The following is a 17,588-nucleotide window of genomic DNA, read 5'->3' as shown; positions in this document are numbered from 1 at the left end:
AATTGCAAAGAAATGCTGCATTTTTCCAATGTTAACTGTTCCACAGCCTAAACCTATTTATTTGATCTTCTTGAATACAACCTTCTTAAGTAGCAAACCTTTATTATTTTTGGATGGTCCGTAAGCTTGTAGATCTGATTTATAAATCTTTCTGTTCAAATAAACATAACTTACTATCCATTAAACAGATTATTAGTAGGAAAACAATGGTAGCCCACCGCCAGCATAAAAAAAAATAGCATGCCACTTTTTTGTCCTTTTTTGGCACTCTTCCCTTTAATTGGAGGATAAGAAGGATGCCACATTGATGATGTTAATGTTTATGACGTTACACAACCAGTTCAGTGAATAAGATTTTTTCATGTTGCATATAAATGCTATTGTCAAAACTTATTTACATCTCTTTAGAATTTTGAGGATAGTTTACTACGAAGTTCATCATTAGAAAATTATATTAACGTATATCATTGTTTGATATTTTATTATCATCTTCATTAGCCTTTTGTAAAATATTAATGTTTTTAGAACAAAATTACTCTTTTTATATGTTTTTTTAAGAGGCTGCGTTGATTATTTTTAGGCATTGCATCATTGATAGGCTACTTCAATAAATCAAAAAACTATGGCACAAGGCAATGTAGTTAAAATGTTTTCTACTGGATAAGCAAGTTTGAGTTGACTGCTCTCATGCAACTATGATGTGTTTCTTTTTTTTTTCTTTCCGTTAGTAACCTAAAAATTTTTCACAAGTTTTCCAATTTTGGAAGGTTAGAGAAATTCTGATGTGTACGGACTAAAATGGTAGATTATTATCACATCTGAAAAAAATTGACCTAATTTTGGATGCTTTTATTTTGTTCATTTCAAGTGGATCATCTTATTCTTCCATTTCTGTCATTATAGACATTTTGTGTGGAAAATTTGTGCTTGGTATTTTTGATGTAATTTTATATTGCAACAGGCTTGTGCAGGTTACGTTGTTTCCCGACTGTAGGTCTTGCATGGGATTCCGTTTCTGGCCTACATGTTATTCCTAACATCAACTCTGAGACTATAATTGTTGATTCTTCACCTGCAATGTGGGATTCCGGTCAAGGTTCTGATAGAACTATTGTATTTCTGTTGGTAAGGAATCAATTATCTTTCTGAGAAAAAAATTGATGAGCTTGCTTGTAAAGTCTTATTACCTTTGATTTGTAACATTCAACTCAGCTCTTATCTGTATTAGATCTGCTCTCTTGTTCCACTATTAATTGAATTTGATTTCTCATTGGGTGTCCTATCAAGTTCTTTAATATTACACACCCGCTCACTGTACCTGAACATTTTTATGAAATTGAGAGAAGTTGCTAAATATATTAATCACAAAAATTGGGTTCCAAAGGAACTGCATAGCTTAAAATAACCAAAACTTATAAGAATAACTATGAAAGAAAAGAACCAAAACGGGAAAAAGGGAGTAGGCGTTATGACCCGCTGGGCCAAATAATGCCAAATATCAAGATATGAGTAGTCATGGTCCTCAAGGAGTCCCAAGATAAAATCTGATCGGTTGCACCTTTTCGAGATCAGAAGTGACAATTGAAGCTCACTGGTGCTGTCTCGACCAAAGAAAACTTGGTGATCCAATCATTATACCCCCAAAAAGTAGGGTTGGCATGAAAAAAAAAGGAAATAGCATTGATGTCTTAGGTTAGAGCCAACAAAAAAAAAAGCTAACCTATGAAGTACGAACACTTCTAAATGCCCTCCAAGTCTGTTTAGAACACATGTTAGACTCAGACTTAGCTTTGACATTCCTCAATGCACCCCGACACATGTGTGGAAGATCCCAAAATATGGGTTCCTTTTAAGAGTAAACTTTTCTTTGGATCCGAGCCCAACATATGAGGGACATTGAGGAATACACCTTGACACGCACATATATGGGATAAAAAAATTAATGATTTGCACCAAAGATGACACAACCATTTCCATTTACTTTTCAATTTAATATGCATTTGCATTCCCAGCTAGTATCATAAGGGGTGAACTCTTATATGCATGCACATTTTCCTTTTTCAATTTAACTTTTCATTTACATGGGGTAGATTCGTTATTCGTTTCATTTGTCTTTATATGACTTTGAAAGAATATATACATTTTTAAATTTACTTTCTTTTCTTTTACATTTAATTTAAATCAACATATTTACATTTCATATATATATATATATATATATATGCATTTTACATTATATTTTACATTATTACTTTAATGGCTAGTAGCTTTCATCATTATGAACATAATAACCTTCAAATATTTTTAATTAAATAAATAGCCATGAAACTATATGCAACAAAAATAGAATTATATAATGGCTATAAAATAGCAGTAATTGCCCACTTGGTTATCGTGTTTCAATTTCCTTCCAATCTCAAGCCCAATATAGACTTCCAATACTCGTTTTAGTATAGAAATCTTCCACCATTAACAATACAACATAATATCTTAATTAATACTAAAATCTAATTTAGATGCCTCAAATATCATCAAAAGCAAACATAAAATTTCCTCCACAGTTTATTACAATATCTATCTTTATAATTTAAAATTACCCCACAAAAATCTTTCCTTCCAAATAAACTTTTTCTTCCTTCACTGTCGAATTTAGGCTTGCTTCACTTGGATTTTTCCTATTGGCAATAATATTTTACTTCTTCAGCGAAAAAATGACAATATAAGAATAACAAAAACATCGATAATTTAAGTGCTTAAACACCCAAATTCTTCACCTTCCTTTTTCAAATTTCTTCCTTTGGCTTTAATTAAGCATTTTTCGCGGCTTAGATAAAACATCACGGAAAGATTTGTACAAAAAGAAAAAAAAAGAATACTAACCTTCCTTCTTCTTTCTCCTTCCCGATTTTCTCTTGGCTCCTGCTTTCACATTTGTTTGATTCCATAGGAGCGAGTGAAATGAACATATCTCGCATGAGGAGTCGTTTGTTTTCACCTTCGTATGCAATCCTTTGCTCAAAAACACCATCTGAACCCTCCAGTCTCGGTCCGCCCCGCATTCGGTTCGCCCTAGTTCGATTATTTGTCACCTGCTCGTGCGGGTTATTATATAGGATGGAGGCCGATTCTTACATGGGGCCTAAAAGTCAAGGCTATTAATCCTAGTCAAGTGAAGCGCGGAGTAGAGAGAGTGTAGCCAATAAGTTAACTTAAGGTCATAGAAGCAAAGATCTTTTTTGCTAGAGTTAAAGGATTTCTTAATAGTCAAATTTACATGAAAGTAATTAGGAGAGGAGGTAGAAAATGAATCACCCAAAATTCATTAACAAAGATAGCATTATTGGATGTGTTTCTATTATATGGATAAAACCATCTTGGGCTTCAATGGTGATATGAGGCATTATCATCTTAAGCCACATCATAGGTGGAAAGAAAATATGTCTAGCAAAGCCTTCTTGATTAAACTGGGGAATTAATTCTCAAATTCGGACAAGTGAAATATAATCCAGAGAAGGTCAAATCCATGAGGCCATCCTAAATTAAGCATTCATTAAAGTTTTTAAGTTTGTTAGAGGAAAAAAAAAACAATAAAAAAAGGTTATTAGAAGAGCAGGGTTGCCACCAACTTTTTTCTAAAATATGCAACAATTAAAATAACCAACAACAAGCCAAGACCTATCAAAGTAAGTGGAAAATTTCATTAAGGACCAGAGCTCCACTCTTTCATGTTGGGAATTAGTAGCATAGATGATTGATAGTCAGAACTGAGTGTTGAGCCCACAGAGCACAATGCCATGGATGACCTATTTATCATAGCCTCTGGCTAAAAGAAGAGCCTCAAACTGTTCCATTTAATCCAGATTCTATCAGAATCATATATGGAGAAGTTGTTACACTCTTCTTTGGAAGAGAAAAAATGATGGAAAGAGATGAAAAATGGTTTAGAGAGAAGGGATGTGTTGACCCTTACTTCAAGAACACAAAAAAGATCTATATTCAAGGAAGAGAAGGTTTTTATAATGAAAAACTCTCTTTATGCCATGAAAACCACGAATATTCCACATTACTATGGAAGGATAAAACAGAGGTTTTTGCTTTTTTGGAGGGGCTTGGGGTCTGAGAGGAGAAGGTGCTAGGAGGTACCGAGGTAGACAGAGAGAGGTGGTGGATCCAGAAGAGGTTTAATTGAGACTTTTAGAGGAGATATCTGGAGAGTTAAAATTGAGGATGGCAGCAGGAATATATTTCAGCTGGTTAGATATAGGAGAAGGTTCAACATTCGGGTCTTGTGGGGGTCAAGGGTAATAGGGAACTTGCGAAGGAGAAGGTTTGACGTGTGTTTTAAGGCAAGAGGGCAGTGTTGGGATGACATTTAGCATAGTAGCTTATACCAGTCGCGAGGAGGAAGGTTGGAGTTACGACATGGGAGGGATTAGAAGGACTTAAGTCTAGAGCATGGGTGAAAGAACCACAGCGTGGGCATGATATTGACTTTTAGCATTAAGAACTTGTGAGGAATTATTCTTTCCCATTGAGGATGATGCTAATTTTATCTGGCAAAATTGAACCATTGGTAACCTGGATGCATACTTTGATAAATGTGAGATGCAATTTTTTTAGTATTAAGGCGGTAATATCAGCAAAATACCAATTTTACTCGACATTTTAGAGTATCTAGATAATTTCCAACAACAAAGAGGGAGATCCTGGATGTTAATTCATAGGGAATAGAATAGATCTTTTTGGATAGGTCTGAACTTTGGTGAACATTTTTTTCATAATAGAAGGCTTACCAAAAAAGAACTTAGATCCTCATGCAGGCCAGATCCATGTCTTCTCGATAAGGAACTTAAAGTGAAAAAATTCCATTTTTTAATAATAATAATTGTATGTTACCATTCAATGCCTAAATTATTTTGATAGAGTGAAGTAGAGCTCTATAAAAAGGACACTTATTTAGTGAATATCCGACCAGAGAAAGCTCCCATTTTTTCGAACCGTCACCATATTCCTCCATCAAAAAGGTGGCAACAACATCTTGGCTTTGAACATAGCTAAGGGGGAAATCTTTGGATGTGGAGTTTTGGGAAGTGAGCGGACCTTCCAGTTTTATGGGGAAAAAGAAATTGGTGTTAGAGGGGGCTGTCTACAAGAAGAGGAAGAGGCAAGTGAGGGTGAAGGCTTCACAATATTGGTTAGCCCGGAGGTTAGGAGGTACTCCAAGAAGTCATGTCAGGGAGAACCTTGTTGAAGGGGCTAGCCCAGGGGGGTGGAGAAAGAGATTTCATTGAGAGGGGTGACCTTTGGTCTAGGGCGTAGGGTGGAGTTACGAGAAGTGGCGAAACCCTAGCAGACCAAAGTTTTTTTTTTTCCAATTTTTTTTACATGCTAGTACCTCAGCATTTTTCACTTCCTTATTTCTAACATATACACTGTGTCTAGTCTTTCATATATCTTCACACCATTTGCTATGCTGATTGAGCTAGTTTCCATCTTATTTTGATTTTTGTTATCTGAATGTTTGTCAATTCTTCCAGCATATGCTTTCAATTTGAAGCGATAAATTCTAACATTATTTTTGTTAATTTTATAGGTGGATCCTCATTGTTCTTATAAAATCAGTGTTGGTGTTTCTCTGGCAGCTGCCGCAAGCAGATTCTGTCTTCTTTATTCTTCGCAAGTATCTTTCTGGTGTTTGAATTTTCGTTACTGTTTTACCTATATATTTGTGATTTTTTAACTGTGGAAGCTTTAGCCAAATAGATTCAGGATTATGATTCTTTATGCTTATCTTTACTATTGTCGATTTTTTTAGGTGTTGCGTAGTTTTTAATGGCCATCAAAATGCTTCTCTTTGTTTTTCTCTTGCTCTCTCTCTCTCTCTATACCGACTCTCTCCCTCCCTCTCTACAGTGCTGGTTTTAATGAATTTTTTTTTTCAATTAAGCTCTATTTTGTCTCAATAAATAGCACGCCTAGTGAATTTATTTCAGTTAAATTATAATATTAGGCTGGACAAGGCCAATTTGCTGAATGCATAATTGAGTTCTGTTGGTAAAAGGAAATTGGTTTGGTTGGGTCGAGCCTGATCTTTGTGAATGTTTGTCATGAATTAACCTAACGGGGACTACCAATTGCTACGATTTCTACTTGTTCATGTGCTAAATGCTATCATTCCAGGCACAACTGTGGAATTTGATCCTTAAAAAAGTAAAGATTTGATCTGCTTTTATTTCTACGATTGCTATATACGTTAATTAAAATTGGAGAAGTTGACTTTTGTTGTATTATTTCATAGCTAAATATTTTAAATCTGATCCATGATACTATGGTAATGCCGCAGATTATGGGTTTCATGGTAACTGGGGTGCTTTTTGGTCTAATGCGACAAGCTCATGCCTGGGAACTGGATTTGTCGTTTCCATCCATTTTGGAAGCTGTGGAGTTAAATTTGAGAATGCCACGGTCTTTCTTGCTACTTGCCGTGTTACCTATTTTTGCTTCTTTAGTCATGTCATTGTATACCGGACATGACCTTCCAGTTGTGAGCTATGTCAGCATATCGATGGTCTGCTATTTAATTGCAAATGGATCTTTGTTCATTTTGATCTTCAGTTCTCAGTTAATGTTCTACATGGTTGCTATTCTGCATGTTTTCATCAAAAGAAGGTTAGTACATTTTTCTAATGTATTGCTACCAAATTTATGGAAGAAAACTTGGCTCTTTGAAATTTGAAATGTGGAAATGTTATTTTTTCTTAAAATAAACTTTGAGGCTTAGTTTGGTATTTTTGTGCTATTCCTGTTCTGTTCTACAACGTCGAAAGTTAATTCCTTGTTTCCTTATTAAAGAGAGAAAAAATCCTTTGCAGCTGTTTTGCCCCATGATCCTGAGGAATGGAGACTGACATTACACAGTCATCTTTTAAAAAAATCAAAATGGTAACATGCTAGTTTTACAATCCAAAAGAGAGACGTTACCAAACAAAACATCAATTATTTCAAACTATACCCTGGTAAAGTCACCCCTTCAATGAGCATCCTTGACGGCTAATCTATGATAGATTGAGTTTATTTAACTAATATTAATGACCACTGACGAAAAGTTTTTGATGTGGACATCGACCAGAGGTTCAGACATGTGTATCGCCGTAGACAGCGCAGATCGACGGCCACGATTCAGAGTTTACATTTCTAGTTATTCATGTATTTCTTTTATGCATTTTCTTTTATTTCTCAGAATTTCCTATTGTACCCTTAGTATGAGCTGAGTCATGAGTGTAGCCCCGAGGGCAATAGAGTCATTGTACTTTCTTTTGTGTTGGTACCTATATATAGGTCATTTCATGTTGTATTATGGTTAATGATTATTTGGAATGAAAATCTACTGTGTTCTTCTTTGTCTTCTTGCATGAGAGCTTGAAGAAGAGAGAGAGAGAGAGAGCTCCAAGTGGAGCAAATCGCAAGGCCCACCAATCGTTGGAAGAGTCCTCGATTCATGGTTAGGATTTTCCTACCTTTTCGTTCGTGTTCCAATCCATCTCCTTTCCCCTCCCCTCCACAAGAAATCCCTCTTCCTCTATTGCCGCCGCTCTTGTGAGGAGCCCGCCGCCACCCATCTTCCATCTCCGGCCGGCTATCTTGCCGGCGACGTCCCCGTCATCCACCCGACCCCCCTTCCATACACAAAGTTCAAATTTGAAATTCGAAATTTCAAATTTCGAATTCTTTCCTAATTTGGAAATCCAATTTAGGAAGGTTTTCATGAATGTATGTTGAAGGCATGCTTTCAAGATTTACGTTTACTTATTTACGGGCAGTGGCCTGTTCATAGAAATTTTGCTATATAGTTTAGAAGCAAAAAGAATCACTGCTTGCGATTTAGATGTACTGGACATGATCATCAATAATCCACAAGCTTTAGCTTGACTCAAAGAAGCCTGTCTAAGACACATGAGATTTGATTGGTGGCTTTGTGTTTTTAATTTACTAATTTTATTGTAACTGATGGGGTTGTTAGCATGGTAGTTGACCTGAGTTTATGTCGTGATGGAGGCTTACATCTATTGGGATGCTTATAAGTGGAACTTATAGCCTTGAGGACAAAGAAAGCCTAATGGGTTTTGTGGCTTTAACATGTTTGTTTGGAGGTTCGTGTGGTTTAATTTGATGGGCTTGTTGTTGGTGGGATATTAATTGAGTTGAACTTACATCATTTGAAGATCTAAGTTAATTGGGATGGACCTTACATACATTGGAAGACTATAAGTAGGAATTACAACCCCAAGGGCTAGCATAACCCAATAATAGGTCTTACGGGCTTACATCATAGGTGATGTGGTTCGTTTGGTTTAATTTGATGAGCTTGATAGCTTTATGCTGGCCCTTTAATTAGGATTAGGTTTAAATTGATTGGAATGCTCAAATTAATTGGAGTAGTACTTACATCCATTTGAAGGTCCTTAACGGGACTTACAATTGCAAGGCTTAATAAAGCTTGTTCATGATTTTATGACCTTATCCTATTGGTTGGTGACTCATTGGTTTAATTTGATGAGCTTGCTAGCTTTGTGCTGACTCTTCAATTGGGATGGGCTTGTCTATTGGATGGTCCGAGTAGAGACTTTATCTTGATTTATTATTCTAAATTATTATAGGAACATTCTGACTTACTATGCTTGTTACAGTAGCCTAATAAACTGATACTTGCAACCTTAGGTTTAAGGTGGGTCGATGTATTTGTCTTATTATTTTGAACATAGAATGACCTATAAGGACAGGTCTTATCATTTCGTGATTTGGACAAGATGACCCAAGTGGTATTGACTTACTAAAACTTGTAGATAAATTGAGAATCCATAAGATCAGGTCAACACTACATGCATTTTAATTGAAATTCAAGGGGTGTTAATATGTTTTACATTTTTTGATACAATTGGCATATGCATTTATGCATTAACATGATTAAAAGTTATAATGTGATATTTATGAACATGTGGATTTTTACAGAAATGCCCTGACATATTGGCACATTTTCAAAGCATGTTCAATTGCATGATGCACTTGTGCATTTTAGGAAATGTTCATTTAAGTCAATTTAAAGGTGAGAATTTTGTAAAATTTTATTATTTATGTGTTGTACATAGAGGATTTCGTGAATGATGATAGCGACTTATATAAATTTATTTCTCTTGCTATTAAACTAATGACTTTTCTTAGCATTGGATGACATGTTGCTAAGCACAATACTACACATTCAATTGCTGAAAAAAGCTTAAAATAGTCCTTTGACTATTCCTAAAGCATCACATTTCTCCAATTTAGTCCCCCATCTATATAAAATTGATCACAATTGGCCCTCAGGTAAAACTTGATGGAAATTGGGTTTAAATTGGGTTTAAAATTTAAACCCAATTCAGTTCAGACTATACAAAATTGATCAAAATTTAGTCCCCATGGGATAATTTGGGATAAAGTTTATTTTGTCAAGAGACTAAATTGGAGAGATATAGTATTTTGGGATTAAATTGATTATATATGAATAATCAAGGGAATTTTTTTACTTTTTCACTCCAGTTGCTACACACATGCAAGCATTCGTTACCTTCAATATATTTGTGACGTGTGATACATTAGTTAAAGTGTTATATTTCTTGATTCTAACTTAGATGCAAGTTTGATGTTGCATTCTATGTTCAAATCATTATTTTTATTGCTATCTAATCTTGTGGCTCAAATACATGTCGGCATAACATCTTCATTTTATTCTCAACGATGGGACTCAAAAGTTATCAACAAATCTTAGTTCATCTCTAATAATTGAAATGACAGCTTATGCATGCCATTGACATTAAGGGGTTATTTGGCTGGCTGAAAATGAATATAATGTATTTGAAATATTTTGGAGTTGTTTGGATAAGTGTAAAATAAATGTGGTGAATTACTTTTTTTGTTTGGTTTGAAGTAAAATGAATGCAGTATAAAGCATGGCTTTGAAAACCGGACCGGACTGGCCGGTTCGATCGGTTTAACTGTGAACCGGTCCTAAGGCTGGCTCGGTCCTCTTAAGAAACCGGTCTAGCATCAAACCGGTGAAAACCGATTTGAACCGCCAATTGAACCGGCCGACCGGTGAATCGGTCGGGTTCTTAAGAACCGCCCGGTTCAATTATAATATATTTAATTAATTTACTTTAAAATAAAATATTTTTAAAATATTAAATTAACTTAAATGTGATATATAATTCCAAATTTTTTTTAATATTATATACATTATTAAATACAAAGTTATCATAACAACATGATTCTTTCACCCCTTGAGGGCTCTTAATCAATGCATACAAGAAAATGTATATAAACAACAAAACATAAAGCTCCTAAGTGATGTGGGACTAAACATCTTGTATTTTCTAGTTCCTACAATGTATGCATGATGGATAATTATTCTATGATAATTTATTGGAAAAAAATTGTATAAAATATTCAAATAAAAAATAACCATAATAATTTTCAAAATTCTTAAATATATAATAAAAAATAATTACTTATAATTTTTAAACTCTAAAAGCGACGCTGGGCTGCGACGCTCGCTGAAGGCGGCCAGTGGTGGTGGCGTCGATGGTGGTAGTAGGCTGTAAAGGTCGGCTGTGGTGGTGCTCGACGATGGGGGCGGCTGGTTGGCAATGAAGTTTCAGTGTATTTGAAAATTGCCCAGATCGGAGGAATTCCAAATGCACCAAAAAATGAACTAGAGGGTGAATTTCAAATGCACCAAAATTTTATATTGCATTTGATTTACTTCAAACCAAGCACTAATATTCTCCAAACTTATACATTTGGAATACTTTACGCTCCTTTTATTTCAAATCTAACAACCCTTAAAGTTACTTAGTGATTGCAAAACTTCCTTTGATTATAGCTTGAATGGTATCATCGAGTTTCAACTTGACTTAATTTTTTGGAGAAAAAATTTGCTCCATGTATTTTGACCGAAGATTAATAGAGGGAGGATATATCTCATATAGGACCAAAGATCATTAACATGGAGTCTTTAGTTTAGCCAGACCTAAGATTGAAGTCTCTTCAATAATTGATTTGCATTATTCTAGGTTGTTTTGTAATGAGACTTTCATTATTATTTTATTTTTCTTCTTTTCTTTTAATTTTCTTATTTGTCTTGTTAATGGTTAAGCGAAAGACATTGACATCCAATTTTTCTCCTATGAGTGGCCAAAGGGATCAATGCATTTCTAAGTTTAGATTCGCTTAATGACTGCGATGACAATCATTCTAGAGCGATTGAAGAATCACTATCCAAATATCGATTTTGCAATCACAAAAAATCACTCTCTTGAAAGATCAATGTAGAGAAGAAGGATCTCATGTCTGGTCAAAAGATAACTAATAGAGTGATACTTGAAGTTTCATTGGACAAAAAATTTATGATGTGGGATCTTCAATAAATTAGGCCAAAGCTTAATAAATTTTCAATGTTAACCTGGTCGGTAGAAGATCAATGACAAATAGATTGAGTCGTCAAATAGTTAAACCAAAGATCAATGATTGGCCCATAGATTGTAATGCAGGGGCTTCAATTTTACCTGACCAAAGATCAATGATTATTATTCACCTACACCTTGGCATGAGGGAATCATTATGAGGAGGAAATGCTATATTTATATTTATTTTTATACGCGAAGAAGTCACTAGACGCAATTTGAACAATAAGGTGTTGGTTTGATGGGCTCCGGGAAGCCGAGCTCGGGAGAGTAAAAGCACTATTATTAGAGTGGTTTTGCACGATGTGGAGGGAGTAATATTGAAGAAATCCATTTCTAAAGGAGGCTTGCGTGTGGAGATGTGATAGAGATTTGGAAATCTTGGAATATAATGTTAGTGTTGTAGAAGAAAAGGAGAACACATACATGTTGCTGATAAGTCCAGTGTGCGAGAATGACACTCATGTGAAATTGTGGGGTTGTGCAGCGTTGGGTTGGTAGTACATGCATGTTGTTAGGCTACATAATGTGGAAGGGAGTAGTGCCGAAGAGATTGTTTTCTAGAGGAGGCTCATGTGTTGAGGCGTGATGGACTATGTATGGGTTAGAGCCTACAATTAGTGGTGTATGAGGCAAATGTAAGCACTTGCACATTGCTAATAGGTCTAGGGTGCTAAAGAGGAGCTACATGTGAGGTTGTGGGGGTATGCAGTGTGCTTGCTAAGGTGTGCATTTTGCTAACTATTGGGTTGTGCTCGACATTGGGCTATATGGAGGTGAATGGTTGGGTAATAATGAGCTTCCGATGATCTAGTGAGTGGTGGGGATGAGGTGCTTGGAAACAAGAAGAATATATTGAATGCCTTGTGATGGTGGAGGAAGAGATGATGTGGGTAGGGAACGGGGAGGACCAATGTTGTGATTTTTATTGGTAGTGTGGTAGTTGGATCCCATGATGTTTACGACTCTTCCCCCCTCCCCTGCCTCCTTCCTCTCCTACTAAATTGATCTGGCAGGCGACTATAATACATCACATTTGTTGCATCCCTCATACTATAATCCTAACTCTAAATTGGACTGTAGGTGCCGGTTATACTCATCTATCCGTAAACAATTTATGGGGTTTAACTAGTACATATTTATACTAACTCAATTATTAGAGTTTGTTATTTGACTAGGGAGCTTAGCCTTTGAGCTTATGAGCTAGGGTACCAATTCATTGGCTTCTTGAATTGGCAAAGAGGATTGTTTTGTCTTCAAACTATCTTAACGATTGAATGTGTATGCCAACTTAATGAATGAAGTATGTTGAATCGACATGATAGAGTGGTCCTTAGATTTGTGAGTTGAGGAGGTTGGATTAGCCCTTAAGCTTATTTAATTGGTAAAGCAACACAATCATGAAACTAACTAAACCAAAAAAGGTGAATGCCATTTTGTCTATTAGAGCTTGTTGAATTAATATGGCAGCTTGACTCTTAGGTTTGCTAGTTGAGGGTGCCGACTGAGCCTTTTAACTTATTGAACTGAGAAGGGGATGGTTCAATCCTTAGACTTGTTAATCATTGAATGCGAATTGACATGGAAGCTTGAGCCTTAGGCTTTTGAGCTATGGGTGTTGGCTTAATATTTAAGATTGTGAGTTGAAGTTGTTGATTTAACCTTTAGCATCATTGAATTTGCAGGGTAAGAGTGTTCTGGTTCTTGGGCTTGTTGAATTATTATCTACTGAGTTAACTTGTTGGTTTGGCCTTTAAGCTGATTGAACTAACAAAGTTGGTGGTTCATTTCTTAGACTTGTTGAACCACCAAGCTTATATGATAGCTTAGCTACTCAAGGCTGTTGAATTTAGATGCTAAATCAACCCTTAAGTTTGTGTGTTGAGAGTGCTTTGGCCTTTAGATTTATTGATGTAGCACCCCACAGTACCCCTTAACAGTACGGTAAGGTATATCTAGCATAACATCCATTTTCACATCATTAGACATTAACATATATTTCATTCACTATAGATTTTTTTTAAATTATAATAATAAATCATTCACTGAATACATGGAAGGATCTAAAATTCAAGTTACTTTAAATATAAACTCACAGAGCCACTACAACAAACCAACTAATACATTACTGAGATGTTTTCATGCCTCACCAGTAAATTCAATAACAAAGATAACCTTAACATAAAAGAAGAAATAACTTACAAATTTAATCTACCACAATCTTCTCCTTGCTCTTTCCTGTAACAATGACCCATAAGAAAATATTGGTGAGCTATGAGGCTTAGTAAGTTATGCAACCTCAAATAACATTTTAATATGCATAATTATAAAATTCATGACATTAAAAACATAAATAAAACTTAAACAAATTTTAGAAAACTTCATAAAATTTCATTTGGCATTAACCTTTATTTTCTCTTAAATCGATAATGAATATCAATTTTTGTCATTAAAAGATTTGGTTATTCTTTTATAAAAATATTCAAGGGAGCCCAGGTAAACCTAGCATTATCGCCATTGAATTACATAGATGTCCTTTTTGCCTCTTTAGAGGTATATTTTGCCCAGCATTCTATGCATGTATCATATTCTCTACGGTCCCTTTTGCCCATTTACAATATTGTGTTCATGAAGACTTATGTAGGCAACATTTATTGGTGACATGATCTCTAATGCGACATTATTCCGCATTTTTTGGCCAAAAAACAGTCTCTTTCGTATTTTTGCTTTAGAGAGGAGAAATAAAATTATATAATATATATATTACTCTATATATTATATATACTAGAGTAAGAGAGAAGAGAGAGAGAGAGAGAGAGAGAGAAGAGGATCTACTCATTCTATGACACAGGGAGCGGATTGGGGGGGGAGTTTTTCTAAGAAGATGTTCATTTTCTTAGATTTTCTTTCTAAAGCATGTTTTAACTATCGTTTTTTTTTTCTCATTTTAGCAATATTTTACTAACTCCTTTCTTTTCAATATGTTAGTAATTTATATTTGACCTATCTTTTGGTTACAAATGTAGGCAACATTATTTGGTGACATATTCTAATGCGACTATTCCGCATTTTTTGGCCAAAAGATAGTCTCTTTCATATTTTGCTTAGAGAGAGGAAGGAAGATATATATATATATATATATATTATATATATATATATATATATATATAATATATATATATATATATATAGAAGAGAGGAGAGAGAGAGAGAGAGAGAGAGAGGTCTACTCATTCTGCGACACAGGGAGAGGGATTAGGGGGGCGGGGGGGAGTTTTTTCTAAGAAGATGTTCATTTTTCTTAGATTTTCTTCTAAAGCATGTTTTAACTCTCGTTTTTTTTTCTCATTTTAGCAATATTTTTTTTTAGTGATTTCTACCTCCAAGAACCTGATATAAAGATTAAAAATATTTGGGTGTTGTGGTAGCAATTCATTTCTCAAAAGCATAAACCTTGGCAGTACCATCGAAAGTGTATATTTAAAAAGATAATATGTTAACGTCATTTCTTTTCACTTTTACAACTATTTTTGACACACAATGATGTTTATATGCCAGAGAGTGAATGCATGTCTACAATATGATTGATTTAATTAAGATTTTTTATTTTTTGGTTGAAAAGATCACCCTTATCATTACCATCACCATCATCGTCATAAACAGCCTTCTAATTATTATGAGTTTACTATATGAATTTTCTCTTATTCATTTTTATTGAGTGCTACGTGACATGTAATTCTTAATTAAGGGCTACGATTTTTCTTCAGTTCTTTCATATTTATCAATGTATCCGACTTGTTTGTCTTTTTTCCATCCATTGTATATGCTCAAACTACTTAAGTCTGCTTTCACTGTATTTAAATAGGTGTTAATTCTAATTTCTCTCTAATATAATTGTTTTCACTTTATCACATTTAAATTTGCCAAATAACCATCTAATATTCTCTCTTTTTTTTTTTTCAAACGTAGCTTGATTATCCATGATTTCTTTCTTGCCTGACTATTGAATTTAGGTAGTATAGTCCTCTAATTGCAATTTTATAATTTATTTCCTTATGATTATAGAAGAAATTGCCTTCAGGCTTCTCCTTTCACCTTATTCTAACCGCTTATTAAATGTTTATTTTTCGTTTTTTTTTTTTCACTTTACACTGAGCAGTAACGTCATCATGCATTATTCCTTATATAATTGGTGTGCTTTATGCATATTCAAAGACTTTATAACTTTCATAGTAATTATATTTTTTTTATTTGATAAAATTATAATAACTATGGCTATGGAATCTACTCCATTAAGCATTATATTTGCATTATATTGCTTTTCTGGCGAGTGATACATTTTAGAACTAAATTATAGTGCTCTAAAATTTAATGTTGAATATATTTAAATGGCATTATCTTAAGTTGCGTAAAACAACCTCCTTATATTTTATTTATATTTTTTCTTAATATTTCAACATCTTTGAAAAATGCCAAGTGCCTTTCCTCTAACCTTTCAGCTCAGGCAATTAAGCCTCGACATTATGATCATGCATTCTGTTTGTGATGTGAAACATAATTGCATGGATGAATTGCTTTAAGGAATTTGCACACTTAATACTCCTAGAACAAATAATTATATCTTAATGGTCAATTTAAACGACGCAATAAAACACAAAGAGCGGAAGACAAGCTTAGGCTAAACCACATGTATAGAAGTTAAGATCGAAAAATAGCCAACTTAATCTATGTTGTATGCATGAGTGGTTTCAACAAGAAATCCCTACACTAACAATAAGACTAGTCACTACAAGGAGATCCCTCACTCAACTTATCTAGTTAAGAGGGTTTAGCGGAGAGAGTGATGAGAATCTTCATGAATCATATATAAACCGCAATTGAAAAGTGACTAAGAGATTTAATGATTTGGGGGAGAGTTTACCCAAATAATCAGAGAATACGAAGCTTCCGGTTTGATCACCAAAGCACTGGATGAAGAGCAATCAGCAACTTAAAGGCTTGGACACATTTAGGAAGGTGATCATTGATTTCTTGGACAGCAGGGAAGCAAGAATAAGCCACTAAACTGAATGGGCAGCAGCTGGGAACTTGTGGACAGCAGCAGGTGATGGTTGGAACCCTTGTTTTGGCACACATAGACTTCCAACAGCAGTCCAAACAGCAACCTGGGCGACGGGATAATAGTTGGCTAAGTTGGAGTGGTCTTGGACAGCAGGAGTGGCCTCTTGGGAATCAGGACAGCAGGATTGGTCTGCTGTAGCATCTTGGACAGCCACCAGGAATCTCCAAATAGATGGGATGTGGGGGGGGCGGAGAGGCCTGGGAAGGGGGCGGCAATGGCTGCAGGAAAACTATGCTATTCCTGCCCAAACTCTTAATCAGGAATGGCTAGGCTGAATTCTAATCAATTAGGAATTTAATTGGATTCAAATTAAGGAGCTGATTGGGGGTCATTATGGGAAAGAAATAAAGTAAAAGAGGGGTTTAATTCACAACTGAAATTAATTTCAGATTTTGAGTAATTTTGGAGGGAACTAATTTGAAATTTGATTTCAAATTAATAGGCAAATAATGCATTGATTGGAGAGTAATGGGGGTGAGCCCTAGTAGGGCCGGCGGCATGGGAGAAAGGGAGGAGGGATTATGAGGGTTTCAATTCTTTCCAAACAAGCTCGGGTAATTTTGGGGGGGGGGGGGAATAATGTTTGCCCCTAAATTTAAATTTTTTATTGCTCCTCAAATTAAATTTTGTTGGATTTCAAATTTGGAAACTTTCCTTTTTTGATTTCGCAAATAAGGAAAGTTTTTGAATTTCAAAACTCACTAATTCCTTCCTTTAATGCTAGATCTAAATTTAGGAGTCATTATGATGATTGAAATCATCATAACGGCTTGGATCATGAGGATGGCCGGCGGCCAAAGGGAGAAGGTTTTGCCGTCGGGTTGAGGTGGGCCTTGATGGTGGTTGGACTGGAAGTAGGGAAGCTATTGGATGAAATGGTGTGAGGGATTAAGCCACGGGTGGGGATGGGCTTGGAAGGAGACGGTGGGCGGTGAGGGGAAAGGGGATGAGGGAAAAACAAAGATAGA

At 35.2% G+C, this 17,588-nt stretch overlaps 1 protein-coding gene across 8 annotated transcripts in view; it reads left to right on the top strand.

The window, feature by feature from the left end:
* The window catches only part of LOC110110005, a 57,737-nt gene that overhangs the window by 27,176 nt on the left and 12,973 nt on the right, over positions 1-17,588 (top strand). For all 8 annotated transcript variants that reach the window (XR_003703284.1, XM_020841273.2, XM_020841279.2 and 5 more), the window contains 3 exons: positions 962-1,125; positions 5,594-5,680; positions 6,344-6,669. Coding sequence is in view for 7 of the 8 variants with exons in the window: in XM_020841273.2 (XP_020696932.1) it covers positions 962-1,125; positions 5,594-5,680; positions 6,344-6,669 (577 nt within the window). In the remaining variant the exon portion in view is untranslated. The remainder of the gene's footprint in view (positions 1-961; positions 1,126-5,593; positions 5,681-6,343; positions 6,670-17,588) is intronic.

This window comes from Dendrobium catenatum, unplaced genomic scaffold, assembly GCF_001605985.2.
Source record: "Dendrobium catenatum unplaced genomic scaffold, ASM160598v2 fragScaff_scaffold_1676, whole genome shotgun sequence".
Taxonomy (NCBI): domain Eukaryota; kingdom Viridiplantae; phylum Streptophyta; class Magnoliopsida; order Asparagales; family Orchidaceae; genus Dendrobium; species Dendrobium catenatum.
The sequence above is the reverse complement of the archived record's forward strand: the minus strand, read 5'-3'. Positions and strand labels throughout refer to the sequence as shown.